The 18489-nt window shown below is 41.4% G+C and overlaps 1 protein-coding gene across 1 annotated transcript in view; it reads right to left on the bottom strand.

The window, feature by feature from the left end:
• LOC126248390 (calcium-dependent secretion activator-like) overlaps positions 1–18489 on the bottom strand; it is a 1500396-nt gene that overhangs the window by 1106279 nt on the left and 375628 nt on the right. Inside the window, exon 3 of the mRNA XM_049949341.1 lies at positions 8743–8866. Within this exon, the coding sequence (XP_049805298.1) occupies positions 8743–8866 (124 nt within the window). The remainder of the gene's footprint in view (positions 1–8742; positions 8867–18489) is intronic.

Raw genomic sequence — 18489 nt, 5'->3', positions numbered from 1 at the left:
TGGACTGTGTCCTCTGGTCCATCCGAACCGATCGCTCACTGGAAATGGTTATGTTCGTCTATTTGGAGACCATTTGCAGCCATTCACGGAGTTCGTGTTTTAATGGATGACAATGCACCATGTCACCAGGCCACAACTGTTTGTGGTTGGTTTGAAGAACATTCTGAACAGTTCGAGAGAATGATTGAGCCACCCAGATCGCTCGACGTGAATCCCACCGAACATTTATGGACATAATCGCGAGGTCAGTTCGTGTAGAAAATCCTGCACCAGCAACAGTTTCTCAATTCAGGGCGGCTATAGAGGCAGCATGGCTCAATATTTCTGCAGAGAACTTCCAATGACTTGTTGACTTTATGCAGCTTAGAGTCGGTGAACTACGCTGGGCAAAAGGAGGTCCAAAACGATATTAGGAGGTATCCCATAACTTCTGTCACACGCCTACTCTGTAAGGAGCAGTCTACCTTCAGAAAAGGCCATTGTACCATCCATCAGTCGAGAGGCAATGGAGGCACCTGAACGTAGGGAATACTTTGGAGCTGTACTCCTGGATGACTCACATGCATTCGATTCTGCGTAGTACGACGGTCTCTTGTACCTCTGCAGGGGATTCCAGCACCTCGCGTGTGTCCCCTGAAATCCTACTTGGACGGTAGAACGTTCCATGTCAGGGCACAATATGGAATATTTTCAGAGCGCCGGATGCTAGCGGGAGTCTCGCAAGGTTTGTGCTCGGTTCCATACTATAAGCCGTGCACATAGTAGACGTTACATCTTGTCCGTGTATGCAGCCCGAGCTGTATGCGGACGGCAGGGCGGTTTTGCGAGCAGCGTGAGCATCCAGGTCCAACTGTATGCAGAACGGAGTCCAGTCTGCCTACGACGACCTGGCCTCATGGACGATAAAATGGAGGTTGTTCTTCAACGCAGCCAACAGCCGTGCGCTTCCCATAGAGAGACGCCTAATTCCTGTTGACTTCAGGTAGAAAGACTTTCTGAGAATAGTTGTCTAATGGGAAGTACTTAGGTGTCACAGGCGTCTAACATGATTTTATTTTATTTATTTATTTTTTATTTATTTATTGTTCCGTGGGACCAAATTAAGGAGAAATCTCCATGGTCATGGAACGAGTCAATACATGAAATTATAACACGATATTAGAAACAGATAAAATGAAATATAGAAAAAAAAACATATTCAGGTGACAAGTCATAAGTTTAAATGAAGACAATCAACAATGTAACACTGGAATTTGCTTAATTTTTTAGCTCTTCCAGGAGCTCCTCGACAGAATAGAAGGATTGAGCCATGAGGAAACTCTTCAGTTTAGACTTAAAAGAGTTTGGGCTACTGCTAAGATTTTTGAGTTCTTGTGGTAGCTTATTGAAAATGGAAGCAGCAGAATACTGCACTCCTTTCTGCACAAGAGTCAAGGAACTGCATTCTACATGCAGATTTGATTTCTGCCTAGTATTAACTGAGTGAAAGCTGCTAACTCTTGGGAATAGGCTAATATTGCTAACAACAAACGACATTAAAGAAAATATATACTGTGAGGGCAATGTCAGAATTCCCAGATTTTTGAATAGGGGTCGACAAGAGGTTCTCGAACTTACACCACATATAGCTCGAACAGCCCGTTTTTGAGCCAAAAATACCCTTTTTGAATCAGAAGAATTACCCCAAAAAATAATACCATACGACATAAGCGTATGAAAATATGCGAAGTAGACTACTTTTCGTGTTGAAGTGTCACTTATTTCAGATACTGTTCTAATGGTAAATAAAGCAGCATTTAGTTTCTGAACAAGATCCTGAACATGGGCTTTCCACAACAGCTTACTATCTATCCGTACGCCTAGGAACTTGAACTGTTCCGTCTCGCTTATAACATGCCCATTCTGTCTGATTAAAATGTCAGTTCTTGTTGAATTGTGAGTTAGAAACTGTAAAAACTGAGTCTTACTGTGATTTAGCATCAAATTATTTTCCACAAGCCACGAACTTATTTCATGAACTAAATTATTTGTTACTGTTTCAATATTACACACAAGATCCTTCACTATCAAGCTGGTGTCATCAGCAAACAGAAATATTTTTGAATCACCTGTAATACTAGAAGGCATATCATTTATATAAATAAGAAACAGCAGTGGCCCTTAACAGTGCCCCATTGGGACTGAACATGACTACCACTCTCAATATTGCGGAGAATTACCTTCTGCTTTCTGTTCCCAAGGTAAGAGGCGAACCAATTGTAAGCTACTCCCCTTACTCCATAATGGTCCAACTTCTGCAGTAACATTTTGTGGTCAACACAGTCAAAAGCCTTCGTTAAATCAAAGAAAACACCTAGCGTTCGCAACCTTTTATTTAATCCGTCCAAAACCTCACAGAGAAAAGAGAATATAGCATTTTCAGTTGTTAAACCATTTCTAAAACCAAACTGAACATTTGACAGCAAATTATGTGAATTTTAATGCTCCAGTAACCTTCTCGATAACTTTAGCAAACACCGATGGCATAGAAATAGGTCTTTGTCAACATTATCAATGTCTCCCTTTTTATAAAGTGGCTTCACTATCGAGTACTTTAATCGGTCAGGAAACCGACCACTTCTAAATGAAAAGTTACAGATATGGCTAAGTACTGGGCTAACATACATAGAACAATACTTCAGTATTCTGCTAGATACCCCGTCATATCCATGAGAGTTCTTGGTCTTTAGTGATTTAATTATTAACTCAATCTCCCTCTTGTCAGTATCATGGAGGAGCATTTCAGGTAACAGTCTCGGAACACTTTTTTCTAAGAGCGCTATATGATTCCCTGTTGGAATTAGGTTTCTATTTAGTTCACCTGCTATATTCAGAAAGTGATTATTAAATACTGTACATATATGCGACTTATCAGTAACACGGACATTCCCACTACGCACTGATTCTATATCCTCGACCTGTCTCTGCAGACCAGCAACTTCCTTTACGACTGACCATATGGTTTTAATTTTATCCTGAGACTTAGCTATTCTATCTGCATACCACATACTTTTTGCCTTCCTAATAACATTTTTAAGCACCTTACAATACTGTTTGTAATGGGCTGCTGCATTTAGATTTTGACTGTTTCTAACGTTTTGATATAATTGCCACTTTGTTCTACAAGATATTCTTATCCCTCTAGTCAGCCACCCAGGCTGCCTGCTTGTGCTAGTACCCTGTTTTAAACGTTGTAACGGAAAGCAACTTTCAAAGAGCATGAGAAAGGTCTTTAGAAAAGCATTATATTTATCGTTTACTGTCTCAGCGCTATAAACATCTTGCCACTCTTGTTCCTTTATAAGGTTTACAAAGGTCTCTACAGCAACCGGATCAGCTTTCCTGAACAGCTGATGACTATATTTAACACGAGTTGCAGCATAAAAATCTTTTAAAGTTAAAATTTGCGCATCATGATCTGAAAGGCCATTCACCTTTTTTCTAACAGAATGCCCTTCTAGTAATGAGGAATGAACAAAAATGTTGTCTATGGTTGTTCTACTGTTCCCTTGCACTCTCGTTGGAAAGAATACGGTTTGCATAAGATTATATGAATTAAAGAGGTCTACCAGCATCCTCTTCCTTGCACAATCACTTATACAATTAATATTGAAGTCACCACATATAACTAACTTTTTGTATTTCCTATAAAGTGAACCAAGAACCTCCTCTAGCTTTAGCAAAAATGCTGTGAAATCGGAGTCTGGGGATCTATAAATAACAACAGTTACAAGTTTAACTTCGTCAAATTTAACCACACCTGCACAACATTCAAACACCTTTTCAGTGCAGTACTTTGAAACATCAATTGACTCAAATGCGATGCCGTTTTTCACATACATGGCTACTCCCCCACACCGCAAAGAGCTCCTCGAAAAGCAGCCAGCCAACCTGTATCCTGGTAAAGGAAGCCTCTGAATTATCTCCTTATTTAAGAAGTGTTCAGATATACCAATAATTTCTGGGGTGAAAAGCGGTGGGAAGGCTGCACCAGCTCTACCCGCAGTCACGTGAAGTTTGCACCGGACTTTCAAGAAACATACATTTTGTTCAGAGTTCTTGATGCCAACGCATCGAAATTCTGGGGTGAAAAGCGGTGGGAAGGCTGCACCAGCTCTACCCGCAGTCACGTGAAGTTTGCACCGGACTTTCAAGAAACATACATTTTGTTCAGAGTTCTTGAAATATTTGCTATAGTTCTAGATTTCTTTGTACAAAATTTAAGTAGTTCAACAAAATTTCGCTGAAAAAAGTTTTCTGAATTCTGGTAGCTTGTACATTTTTATGTGTATTATGGTTCACAAATAGCAGTTACACTAGAGCAACGCCTGCACAAGAACACAGACCGATCGAGCATAACTACAAGGACGTACTGAAACGCAATGCCTCCAAATTTTTGATGTGAAAACTCTTAAAGCTTTTTAAATAAAAACAAATGTTGTTGACATTCTTCATCTTTGTTCTTCAAGTCTACATATTTATTTCTCAACATAGTCACCATGGCGAAGAACGCATTTCTCCCAACGGGACGTCTAGTGCCTAAAGCACGTTTTAGAATAAAGAAAAGTCTGAAGCCTGCACAGGCATCACGAAATGTGCGAGTGCGGGTAAATAAATTGATACTCTATGAGGAGAAATAGATAGATGAGTGACGTATGGAAGGTTGGCTTGTTCTAAGGAACGTGCTAGGATAGCTTAAGTGGTTAGGTGATCGCTAGCTTGAGCACATCATACTTGCGCAGAGGGGTATTCTTTCATATCGAGATGCGAATTATCAAAAATGGCTCTGAGCACTATGGGACTCAACTTCTGAGGTCATCAGTCTCCTAGAACTTAGAACTACTTAAACCTAACTAACCTAAGGACATCACACACATCCATGCCCGAGGCAGGATTCGAACCTGCGACCGTAGCGGTCTCGCGGTTCCAGACTGCAGCGCCTAGAACCACACGGCCACACCGACCGGCTACGAATTATCAGTGAAGTGCAGTATAAGTCACTCACTAAAAATACGAAACACAAACCATGTCTGCAAATACAGAAGAAACACGAATTACGGCAAAGGCTAAATGCTCAGTTCGGAGTCCATTCATTCCTCGAGGTTGTCGTTATCTGTTCTGTGGTACGTGGAGAAGTCACTGGAAATGACTATGGATAAAATCAGATATTTTCTGCACTCATTTCCTTTTTCAAGTTTCTTTAAGAACTTATTCTCCATGGCGCAAAACATTATTCCACTTCTCTGGGATTATTCAAGCCACAGCGTCCTCTAACAGTTTATGAATTTACGTCACAGTGAAAATTTAACTATATGTTGCCACGAAATATACTCCAAGACAAAAAAAGAGCGATGCACCGCGAAAGAATTATCCGAATGGGACGACAATCGGTAGACGTGATGAAAATACATAGACAAACAAATCATTACTATTATAGAAAAACCGAGCGAGGTGGCGCAGTGGTTAGAACACTCGCCTCGCATTCAGGAGGACGACGGTTCAAACCCGCGTCCGGCCATCCCGATTTAGGTTTTCCATGACTTTCCTAAATGGCTTCAGGCAAATGCCAGGATGGTTCCTTTGAAAGAACACGGCCGTCGTCCTTCCCTAATCCGATAGGACCGACAATCTCGCTGTTTGGTTCTCTCCCCTCCCCCTCCCCCCTCAAAAAAATCAACCAACCTATACTGAAAAACTGGGATTTATTCAAGAGATAGAGCTTCATCAACTGAGCAAGTCAATAACACGTTGGTCCACCTCTGGTCCTTATGCAAGCAATTATTTGGCTTGACATTGACTGATAGTGTTGTTGGGCTTCCTAGTGATGGATATTGTGCCAAATTTTGTCCCATTGTCACGTTAGATCGTCAAAATTCCGAGCTGGTTGGAGGAGCCTGCCCAGTATGCTTCAAATGTTTTCAACTGAGGAGAGATCTTGCGACCTTCCGGGCCGAGGTAGGCTTTGGCAAGAGTGAAGACAAGCAGAAGAAACTCTTGCCGTGTGCTGGCGGGCATGATCTTGCTGAAATGTGAGCGGAGGATGGGTTACCACGAAGGGTAACAAAACGGGGTGTATAATAGCGTCGCTGAACTGTAAGTGTGAGTCATCAGGGCTCAGTTCGAAGAGGGTCTAATCACTGAAGACAATTTTACTCCAGTCAATGTGATTTCAGACCGAAAACGTGTCTGGAGACGCCCTCGACAGCGGTCGAATCTGAATGGCGCTCGACGTGCGGGCCGACAACCAGGAGTGTGGTCTGGGATGCAATTTCTTTTCTTAGCACGACCGCTTTGGTTGTCATCCGCGGTACCCTTACATCACAGCGACACGTCGACGGCATTCTATACCCCGTTTCGTAACCCTTCATGGCAAGCCATCCTGCGTTCACATCTCAGCAAGATAATGCACGCCCGCACACGGCGAGAGTTTCTTCTGCTTGTCTTCGCTCTTGCCAAGCTCTACCTTGGCCAGGAAGGTCGCCGGATCTCTTCCCACTTTAAAACATTTGAAGCATTATGAGCAGGCTCCCCCAACAAGCTCGGGATTTTGACGATCTAACGCGCCAATTGGACAGAATTTGGCTCTATATTCCTCAGTAAGACATCCAACAACTCTGTGTATCGATAACAAGCCGAATAACTGCTTGCATACTGGCCGGAGGTTGAGCAACGCGTCATTGACTCACTCAGTTTGTGGATCTCTTTCTCTTCAATAAAGTGGCAGAGGTATGCTGGAAAGCTAACAACCCTGTGACTGTATACTTCTACCATTTCACCAATGATACAGTTTGAAAGTGTGACTTAGTTTGTTTCGCCAGTTCCATCTGCGCTACTCTACTCAGATCTTTCTGAACTTTCACGTTGTGAAGTTTCAATAATTCAACAGTGTCAGCATTTCTCGTTGTCATCGTTGGGACATCTTTGATAACTAAATGTCATGGGACACTATCCATAAGAAAAAACAGGCCGATTTACTTTTTCCACTAACTGTCCCCTTGTGTTATCTAAGAAAATTCTCGTGATTCATCTTCGCGTGATAGTCGCCGGTTTTGCACGAATTGTAAACCCAGAGACAAATCTGTACGAAAGCAAAGGAAGTTCCTGAGTGAAAGATAATAAACCTTCCTCCCTCTCCCAAGGATTGAAACGAAGGAAGAGAGGGAGGGAGGGAGATTAGACTCGATAGCATGATGAAAGGAAATTGCGGTGCTCCTTAAATGGAACCATTCCGACTCGCCTGGAGCGATTTCGAGAAAGCACAGAAAACCCAGATACCGACGGCCGGACAGTGATTTGAACCGTCGTGCTCCAGAATGCGAGTTCAGAGTGCCAAGCACAGCCCCACTTAGTTCAGACAGGCACACAGCTTATGTGCAACAACATCACTTCTTTCCATTGTGATTTTACGCCCATTTTTTTCTTGATATCTAAAACCGAAGACTGTGACAACTTTTTACAAACGAATAATTCTGTCTCAGGAAGAATAACATCCACTTTTGTTTTGTAATTGGATATTGTTTTCTTTCGTAATACCCGTATAGAAGGTGTTTCAGATAGGTGTTTTTTTCTGTAGCTTACAGAATAATAAATGAAGGAAATATTTATTTAGAAAAGTAAACATAAGGAATGCTACTCTTTCTCTGGGCTTATGCACACAATTTATTTAATTACTTCCATCAATTTAAAACGACAAGTTATAACTTTTCAAATAGAAAATTATTTTCTCTATTACGTTTGTTTAGTATTTACACCAGCTTTGCAGGAGTCCATTTAAATTAAATTTCCACCAATTTTAGTTAGGGAGTAATAAACGTTCATGGTTTTAGGGCTGGATGCAATATGCTGTACATAACTGGCTGTGTTCTGATGGATATTTTGGTGGCGGAACGATCGTTTAAGTGTGATGTTCCAACGGATACCCATTTTCCTGAATGACCAAGTCTATGGGTTCGCTAAACGACATGCGGACGAGATGTAAGGCTGCTGGTGTGACCGAGCGACAAGCCTGCTCGATGAGTTGTTAGCAGCGGTGTTCCTTTAGATTGTAGAAGGTATTCTTACACAGCGGTATAAGAGGCAGGTCGAAATGCACACACAGGTGACGTCCGGTTAGCTGCGGATACCGACGTGGAATAAAGACATCCAACGAGTAAGTTTACATGTTGACATGATGCCAATGAAAGCAGCCAAGGATAATGCCGAGAGTTATCTTAATCGAAAAGACAAGGATTATAAATTAGTTTTCGTTTTCGCAGATAAACATTAAATTAAAAATCGTCGCGCGTCACCGAACATCACTTGGCTGTGAAAAAACGGTCCTATGGAAGTAAGTTTTATAGATAGCTGCAGGTAGGTGCAATCTGGACTTTAGAGGCGCAATAGGGCAGTGTTTGGTCGCCCCCACACTATCACTACGCCAGGAAAAGTTACAGCGGCATGTTGGCATTACAGCTGACGCCGAAGCTACGGCATAAGCTACCAACTTACTACGCTAACAGTCAGACTGCTGATGTTTCGCACACGGATTTGGCTAATGGTTTTACGCAAGAGCACAGGGTATTTTCCATGTACCGTGCCTCTCGCCCCTCAGGCGGTGGACATCTAGTGACGCGGCGATCATAGTAGATGGGCGGCGTGGCAAAATGATCACGTATTGCCCTAGCATCCGGCGGGTAAGCGGACACAGGTGGTTTTTGAGCTTACCTGCAGGTCGGCCTCTGCCTTCTCGCTGACGACGGACGGGCTGGGGCTGGTGGGACGCGCCAGCGAGGCGGCCGTTCCTGCGCTCAGCGTCTCCGATGATACGGCGCTGCCCGGTGACATGGATCTGCAACACGAGGTGCGGCTCCACTCACTCGCTGTGGACAAACTTAACATTATGACAAGGCTAATGACGATTTTATTAAGCATAGTGGCATGTAGTATATGAGTTTACATACCCTGTTGGGATGAACCGGACCGTATCTGAAGAAATGAAACGCTCAGAACACTAGTACTCCAATACTAAATCATTCAGAAACCACAGGCAGAAGTGAACACGTGCTCGATTTTCTGGAAGCTTACCTCATGAAACAATCGAAATTTGTAAGTATAAAAACTAAGTTATTTTTTCTCGTTTTCTGTTGTTTCTTAATTGTTTCAGCATTGGCTCTGAGCACTATGGGACTTAACATCTTAGGTCATCAGTCCCCTAGAACTTAGAACTACTTAAACCTAACTAACCTAAGGACATCACACACATCCATGCCCGAGGCAGGATTCGAACCTGCGACCGTAGCAGCCCTGCGGTTCCGGACTGCAGCGCCTAGAACCGCACGGCTACCGCGGCCGACTGCTTCAGAATTCATGGAGGTATTATTGGTCCTTGCAACAAAATGAAAGTCAGTTTGTTTTCTGCCATACGCGTCTCGCTTATTATAATTATGAAGAATTTACAGTGGCCTGCGATACATGTTTGTTTTTATGTATATAATAAAATAATTATGTAGTAGTTACAAGCATGTTATGTTCTATTTTATTAGTCTCTAGTTTTTCGGGTTAGAAACAACTTTTGCAGCACAAGTTTCATGAGGTTATATTATCGTTCGGTGTTACTTACGACACCAATGTTGTTAACTCATGTGTCTTGTTCTGTAGATGTATTTACTCGGTCTCCGTACTCGAGATGGCCGATTTTGGGCGTTTTTCCGATCACATTTATTTCAACACTACAGTTACACTTTTCGCTGTGTATGTGTTTACAGTGTGAAGTGTTGGCAATTGCCGCTGTGTGTTTACCTTTCGCCTTTTGTTTATGTTGTGTATGTGTGGGTTTGATATTTGTTCATCTGTGTGTGTGGGGGGGGGGGGGAGAGAAATGTAGGTATTAATTATTTATTTAGTCTGTTTATGTTCTACATTTTTGTTTGTCTGTTTGTTATTGTTGTAGTGGCTAAATTATTACTTTGTTTTCATTGCAAAGACTCTTTGTATAAGACTATTTTCCTGTAATGTCAAGATATCTTTGTTGTAAGTGTTCATTCTAATAATTTTCATATCTGTTCCGTGTTGGAAGGTTCATGTCCATGCTTTATCAGGTGTTCAGCAACAGTAGAACTGTATGTTCTTTATACCTAGTTTTGAAGTTCCTGCCTCTCATTCCCTGATACATTGAGTCACATTCTTATCATCCTAAGTGGTATATGTACCTCTAGCTAGGTATCTGGGCAGTTTGTCTATCGTTGTTTGTAAATGTGACTGGAATGTGGTTGTTGTTTTGAAAGCAATGTGTAACCTTGTTTCCGTAATATATCTGGTATTCTGTGTGCTAATTTGTGTTTTTAGACTAAAGTGCACCATTTCTTTCTATGTCACGTCATGATTGCTACTGTTTTGTGTTTCTGTGTGTACTGTAGAGTCTGTGGGTTCTGTGGTGTTTGTGTTCTCCGTAGGTTTTCATTTTTCTCTAGTTGTGAGTTGATTTTGTAGTTGAGTCTTTGTACTATATGGGTGCTATAACCATTGTTTGTGGCTATGAGTTGTATTGTATGTAATTCTTTGCTGAGTGGTATGTTATTCAGTCTGTGTAACATGTGTAATACATCCACTAATTTTTGATTTTACGGGTGGCAGGACATGACCTGTAGAATTGTGTATGTGACTGTTGGTTTTCTGAAGATGTCGAATGTGTGCTTATTGCTATCTATTTTTACTTTTATATACAAGAAATGTATTTACTTTTGTCTTTCTTTCTCCATGGTTAACTGAATGTTTTATGTATACTGCTTATGTCTATATGAAGTTACTCAATTTTTCTGTTGGTTCATCTACCATACAGATTATGTCATCCACATACTGTGTCTGTACCTATAAACACTTTTGTATCCTTCCTTTCTGGTGATGGTAGCAAAGATTTTGTTTTGTATGTGGTTGATGAATGTGTTTACTATTGTTGCTGATGTTGGAGATTCCATTGGAAGGTCATCATTTTGTAAGTAAAATTCCTTTTCGAATTGGAAGTTATTTTGGGATGGGATTACTTTAAGGGTTTAGGTTATTTCTCTAATATTATCTGCAGGTAGTTTGTCGTACGTCAGTAGGTTTCCTTCCATTAGTTTTATTGTACATGCGATGGGTATCAAGGTGTACATGTTCTCTGTGTCAAAAGAAATGAGTGATTCTGTTTCTGCAAATTGTAAGTCTTTTATTTGTGTTATGAGTTCAATCGTGTTTTTCACTGTTCTGCTGTTCATTTCATAATGTTGTATTATGATTCTGTTCATGAGTTTTTCCACGTGATATGATGGTGCACTCATGAAATTTATGACATGCCTCATTCGAGTGAGTGGTTTGTGTACTTTGGGTTAGTTCTGAGTGTAGGAGCTTCTGAGTTCTGTAATGTGTTGCTTACGTCTGTCTGTGAGTACTGGCATGTTTTTGATGTCATTGAGGTTGTGTTTATTTGTGACTGGAAGCAAACATGTATTACAGGCCACTACAGATAGTTCATAAATGAAAGAAGCAAAATGTGTAGGCCACAAAAGAAACTTTCATTTAGTTGCAAAGACAGAACATACCTCCATGAATAAAAATGGAGATTGATGAATGTTACACAAACACACACACACACACACACACACACACACACACACCATACCTCCATGAATAAAAATGGGGGAGATTGATAAATGTCACCCCCCCATATATATATATATATATATATATATATATATATATATATATATATATATATATATACTGCTGGCCACCGTAAATGCAACACCAAGAAAGACAAGAGGTAGCACAACAAAATTTATTTTGTAGATAACATGTTGACCAAGTTTCAAATGATTACGTTTACAGACGTCTGTGACATGTGGTTCCTGCCAGAATCAGTAGCCAGAGTAGCCGACATTGTTGGAGATCACCGCTGCCACACGTCTCGGCATTGAGTCAAAGAGACGTTGGATGTGTTCCTGGGGTTCAGCAGCCCAAGCAGCTTCCACACGTTGCCAAAGATCATCTGGTGTGTCAGCTGGGGATGTAATCTGGGTCACTCGTTGAGCAACCATGGACCACATGTTTTCTATCGGCCAAAGATCCGGAGAGCGAGTCGGCCAGGGAAGCAATTCAATCTGGTTATTGACGAAGAACCTTTGGACAATGCGTGCCACGTGTGGTCGCGCATTATCCTGTTGAAATATGGCTGTGGCCGAGCCCTGAAGGTAAGGAAGGACAGCTGGCTCCAGCACCTCGGATATGTAGCGCCGGCTATTTAAAGTACCGGCAATGCCTACTAGAGGCGTGCGAGAGTAATATCCAATACCGCCCCATACCATAATACCCGGTGCAAGACCAGTGTGGCGGTGCATAATGCAGCTGTCCAGCATCCTCTCTCCACGGTGTCTCCACACTCGAATCCGACCATCGTGGTGCTGCAGACAGAAGCGTGCCTCGTCAGTAAAGACAACGTCATTCCATTCTGCCGTCCACATCCGTCTGTCATCACACCATTGGCGACGGAGACGTCTGTGGTTCTGCGTCAATGGTAGACGAAGCAATGGACGTCTTGCGGACAGACCACTCTGCTGTAAACGGCGTCGAATGGTACGCGCAGACACTGGATGATGCGTTACAGACGCAATGTGCTGTGCAACGGTTCGGGATGTCACTGAGCGATCCGTCACTGCCATGCGCACAATTTGCCTATCAGCACGTGCAGTGATGCACCGAGGTGAATGCGATCGACCACGTCGGTCCGTCGTACCCTCCTGCATCCAACGGTAACATATCCGCATTACAGTTGTTTCGTTTCGTCCAACACGACTAGCTATTTCTCTGTATGATAATCCACAATCTCGGTAAGCCACTATCCTTCCTCTGTCGAACTCGGATACTTGATCAAAAGAAGTTCGCTGTTGTCTACGAGGCATAACTGATCGTCTTGTGAAAAAACCACAAGGTAAACACACGTGCCGAACGTACACTCGTCGAAATCGCCAAGCCTTAAATGGCGCTATGAGGAGGCGCCACAGGCGCGCGTGATGTGCGTCTGCACTGAAATTCTAATCGGTTGCATATCTCATCGCTGCAAACTCATGGTGTAAATTTCACTTGATTCGGATGCTTCCTTCAGGGTGTTGCATTTACGGTGGCCAGCAGTATATATATATATATATATATATATATATATATATATATATATATATATATATGTGTGTGTGGGGGGGGGGGTGACATTTATCAATCTTTTATTCATGGAGGTATGGTGTGTGTGTGTGTGTGTGTGTGTGTGTGTGTGTGTGTGTAACATTCATCAATCTCCATTTTTATTCATGGAGGTATGTTCTGTCTTTGCAACTAAATGAAAGACAGTTTCTTTTGTGACATACACATTTCGTTTGTTGCTTGTTTATTTTTATGCTAACAGGACCGGTATCAGGCTACATACCCATCTTCAGCGATAGTGTGATTTATTATTTTGCCTTCATAGAATTTCTGTAAATTGCAAAGTACACTGCATCATGTATAATACTTGCTGAAAACCAGCTACAGAAATTTTATGCACAAAATAATAAATTATACGACTGCTGAAGATCGCATACAGCCCGATACCAGTACAGCTAAAACAAAAATAAATAAGCAGCCATATATATATATATATATATATATATATATATATATATATATAAAATCATGTAAAATATTTAATCTGTGAAGCATAATTGTTAAGAAGATTGTAGGAAAGTGCAGCAAATTCTATGAAGAAAATCACTTACAAGTCTACAGTCCAGTCTGGAGTGTATGGGGTCGTATCGACTGGACCTGACGGAAGACATGAAAGAAATTCACAAATGCGCTTCTATGATCGTGACACGACAGTATACCTCAACCGAAAGTATAACAGTTATCCTCAGGGGCCCCAAATGAGAATCTTTGTAACAAAACCAATGTTCAGTAGGAAAACATCTGTTTGAATTTCTAGAACGTTTATCTAAGGGGACTGTGCAACAGTTATACTGCCTGCGTCCTGTATGTCGAGTTGGCTTTTCATTGAAGACACACACGTGGAAGCCAATAAACTATCATTTTACCCTAGCTCCATAAGTGAATGGAAGTGGTGAGGACACCATACTGATAAGAAATACTGAAGTATCGGTGTAATCAGTATTTATAGCCTCATTGATGCAGAAATACATTTTCTTAATATGATCTTGTCTGATTGTGGAAGATGAACTAATGTAAATCTTTTGGGTTTCCAATCAAGTGAGTTCGGTGAAATGGCGAGACGTTTTGGTGACTGTAGCCCATATCCCCATATCGTTTTCTGGCGAAGTCGCTTCTTCGACCCATTTCATTGTGTTCGTTTTGGCTTTGCTCCTTTTGTCAAAAAAAATCCACTGTCTCTTTTGTAAGTCTGTCCCGGTTCATTCTTTTAATGTGTGAATAGAATCTTAACCTGCATTTTATAAGGTCATTACAGATATTTGTGTATAATTTGATTTCCCGACTGCATCTCATTCGGTATTGTTCGTTTACAAAATTTGGGCCTAGAATTTTTCCTACGATTTTGGTTTCCTCCTGACGTTTTCAATGGCTGTTTTCGTGTTCAGAATTAGTGTTCCTGATTCAGAGAGGAATTCTGGTTTAATTACTGTTTTGTAATGTCTTAATTTGGATGGTTGGAGACATTTCTTGTAGGTAAGTCGGTATGTATAAGGGACAGTAAAAAATGAACGAAGCGGATGGAAGAAAGTAAGTAAACTTTGTTATTACAAAATTAGTCGCCATAGCAGTTAATACATTTATCCTACTGTGAGACCAGATGGTCAACGCTTTTATGGAAAACTGTTTGGGGTTGGCAACGGAACCATGTTTATACCCAGTCGTGCACCTCTTCGTCCGAAACAAACTGACGGCCACGATTGTCTTTCTTCAGGCTTAAAAAATATGGAAATCGGATGGGGAGAGCTCGATACTGTATGGAGTGTGTGCAAGGGCTTTCCATCACAACTTTTGCCGCATAATCAAAGCAACGTTGGGAACATATGGCCGTCGATTTGCTTCGGACGAAGAGGTGCACCGCTAGTACAACAATGGTTCCGTAGGCAACCACAATCGTTTTTCCATGAAGGCATTTCTCGTCTTGTCTCACAGTGGGATACATTTATTAACAGTTTTGGTGATTAATTTTGAAATAATAAACAGCTTACTTACTTTTTTCCATACGTATCGTTTTCATTTGACGCCCTTTATAGTTTCTGTCTTTTGGTATCTAATTTCGTTTCCTTTTGTTTCAGTTCTATTTTCCTAGCGCTTTCACCTAGGTACTTAAATTAAGGAACTCGTTTTATTTTGATATATTTAGTTTCCATGAATTTTGGTGCTTGTTTGTTGCAGATCATGTCCTTTGCCTTTTCAGAAGGTATGTGGAGACCGACTTCTGCAAATTCTTTCGAGAGTTCAGTCTGATTTTGGGTTGATGAAATTCCGTGAGTTAATATCATTAAATTTTCAAATGATAGGCAATCTATAGATAACTTGCCTCTGCCGAAAGTGATTGATTGGTCAATGTGACGACTGATTTTTGTTTCCGTCATTCTTGTACCACTTCCTCAAGGACACAGTTGAAAAATAATAGAAACAGCCCATCTCTTTGTCTTAGTCCCATTACGATTTCTAAAGGATCTGAGAGTTCCCCCATAAATGTGAGCTTGTGTTTTATATCTGACAATGTCTGTTTTATGATTGCAAGTGTTTTCAGGTCTATACCTAGTTCTATTAATATTTGCAAGAACGATTCGCCGTCAACTGAGTCATAGCCTTTTGATGAAATCAATAAATGCACAGACAAAATATTTACTACAAATTCTGATGTCTTAAGATTAGCTTCAGGCTTAAGATTTTCTCTGGACACTAACGGCCTGGTCTTAATCCTGCCTGATGTTCTCCAGGTTTTTTGCTCTGGAGTTACTTGGGAGGGACGAAAAACCCAAAGCTGGCTGGCTGTGGGGCTGAGAGTTTAGTTCATTAGGCACTATGCCGTCCCCGGTGCTATTGTGCAAATGGCAGACGAAATTTATAAGGTTTCGTGAAAGCGCAGAATAGGAACGTTTATGTTCAAATGTGGTAGTTATTAATAGTAAAGAACATGAAATGTAATTAAGCGTTATGTAAGAATGTAAGAGCTCGAAGCTTCGTAATGGCCTGCTACTGCACAAAATTTACCGACTGATGCCTACACATAGGCTTATTGGTTTCAACTATATCTGTAAGAGTTTTCTTGGGAGTTTAACCACAGTTTACTGATTAGTGTTTGTCGGTAGAATTCCGAAATTGTCCTGCCGTTCGTGGTCTCTTTGAGGTCCCTACCAACCTCAGCAGTTAACTGAATAAGTATTATAACAGGAGTAATTTAATTGCATCCTCATTACTACAAATAAGCACCACATTTGAATGTGTGCGTATGTACACTGAGGGGCCAAAGATCATGGTATACCTCCTAACATCGTGTCGGTTCTCCTTTCGCCCAGCGTTGTGCAGGAACTAAACGTGGCATGGTATCAGCAAGTCGTTAGAGGTTCCTTGCAGAAGTATTGAGCCATGCTATGTCTACAGCCGTTCATAATTCGGAAAGTGTTGTTTGGCTGCATGAATTCCATGATTGGCTGCAAATGGTCTCCAAGTAAGCAAAAATATTTCCGGACAATGATCGGTTCATTTTGACCGGAGGATCCAGTCTGTTCCATGAAACAGTTCACACAATTATGGAGCCACCACAAGTTTGAACAGTGCCTTGTTGACAACTTGAACCCACGGCTTCGTGGGGTCTGCGCCACACCCGAATCTTACCATCAGCTCTTACCAACTGAAATCTGGACTCGTCTGACCAGGCCACAGTTCTCTAGTTGTCTAGCGTCCAACCGATATTGTCACGAGCCCAGGAGAGGAGCTGCAGGCGACGTCGTGCTATTAGCAAAGACACTCATGTCGGTCGTCTGCTGCCATAGCCCATTAACACCAAATTTTGCCACACTGTCCTATCGGATATGTTCATCGTACGTCCCACATTGATTTCTGCGCTTATTTTACACAGAGTTGCCTGTCTGTTAGTACTGACAACTTTACGCAAACACCGCTGCTATCGGTCGTTCAAGTCAAGGCCGTCGGCCACTACCTTGCGCGTAGTGAGAGGTGATGCCTGAAATTTGGTGTTCTCGGAACTGTCTTGACACTGTACATCTCGGATCATCGTATTCCCTGACGATTTCCGAAATGGAATGTCCCGTGCGTCTAGCTCCAACTACCATTGCGCATTCAAAGTCTTAATTCCAGTCGTCCGGCCATAATCTAGTGGACACATTTTCACATGAGTCACCTGAGTAACAGTTCCGCCAATGCACCGCCCTTTTACCCCTTGTGTACGCGAAACTACCACTAGCTGTATATGTGCATATCGCTGTTCCATGACTTTTGTCACCTTCATTGTATAATAGCCTTTCAAGAAACATTTCAACTTCCACGTTACGTCAGAAAACTCTAGTTTTTCAACTTAAGATAAATATAAGAAACATAAAACGTGCGATATTGGAGAACTGACGAAATTGATGACAAAATTACTTGGAGAAAAGTTTCAGAGTATTAAAATGTGTTTTCAGAAATTTAAAAAAAACGTCGAAAATCTATTTGGTTAGTAAATATAGCCATTTATTAATTTTTAAGGAAATCGCTTGTTCATGGCGGTCAGTTTCTTCACTTTCTATTCAAGGTTTTTTCCAATTTTCATTCTTTTTGTTTCATTTATTTATCAGTTTAGCCCATCTCTGTATTTTGGTGCTCCGCTGACGAAAACTTGTGATTTCTGTGGTCATCAGCTCAGCATTGTTTAGTAACGGTAGTCAGAGGAAGTCAGCGCGCTATTTGAATGTTTTATTTGTGGTGATAGTGTTATGGACGGGATGTATCTGACACAGTTAGTGAAAAAGGCATAAAATGTTTATTGAGTGGATAAGACGAGAAAGGATGGTAAAAATGTTGTTTTGGTGAACTGCACCACTATTGTTGTTCAGGAAATCTTATTGTTGGGCTTATTGTGCAGGAAATCTTATTGTTAGGCTCATTATGCTAGAATGGGTTCGGTGGAAAATGAGTTCCACATTTATTGATTGTAAGGTCAAAAATTTTACCTTAAATGAAAATGTTATTTTGTGGAGAAGGTTCGGCACAGGTTTATATAAGAACGAAGTAAAGAAACCTATTTCCTTTTTAATGTTGGTCGTGACGTTCCACAGACGTTTTAAAGACCTATAATGGAAGTAGCCCCCCATGAACCATGGACCTTGCCGTTGGTGGGGAGGCTTGCGTGCCTCAGCGATACAGATGGCCGTACCGTAGGTGCAACCACAACGGAGGGTTATCTGTTGAGAGGCCAGACAAACATGTGGTTCCTGAAGAGGGGCAGCAGCCTTTTCA

This window comes from Schistocerca nitens, chromosome 3, assembly GCF_023898315.1.
Source record: "Schistocerca nitens isolate TAMUIC-IGC-003100 chromosome 3, iqSchNite1.1, whole genome shotgun sequence".
Lineage (NCBI taxonomy): Eukaryota > Metazoa > Arthropoda > Insecta > Orthoptera > Acrididae > Schistocerca > Schistocerca nitens.
This window is presented reverse-complemented; position numbering and strand designations above follow the sequence as displayed.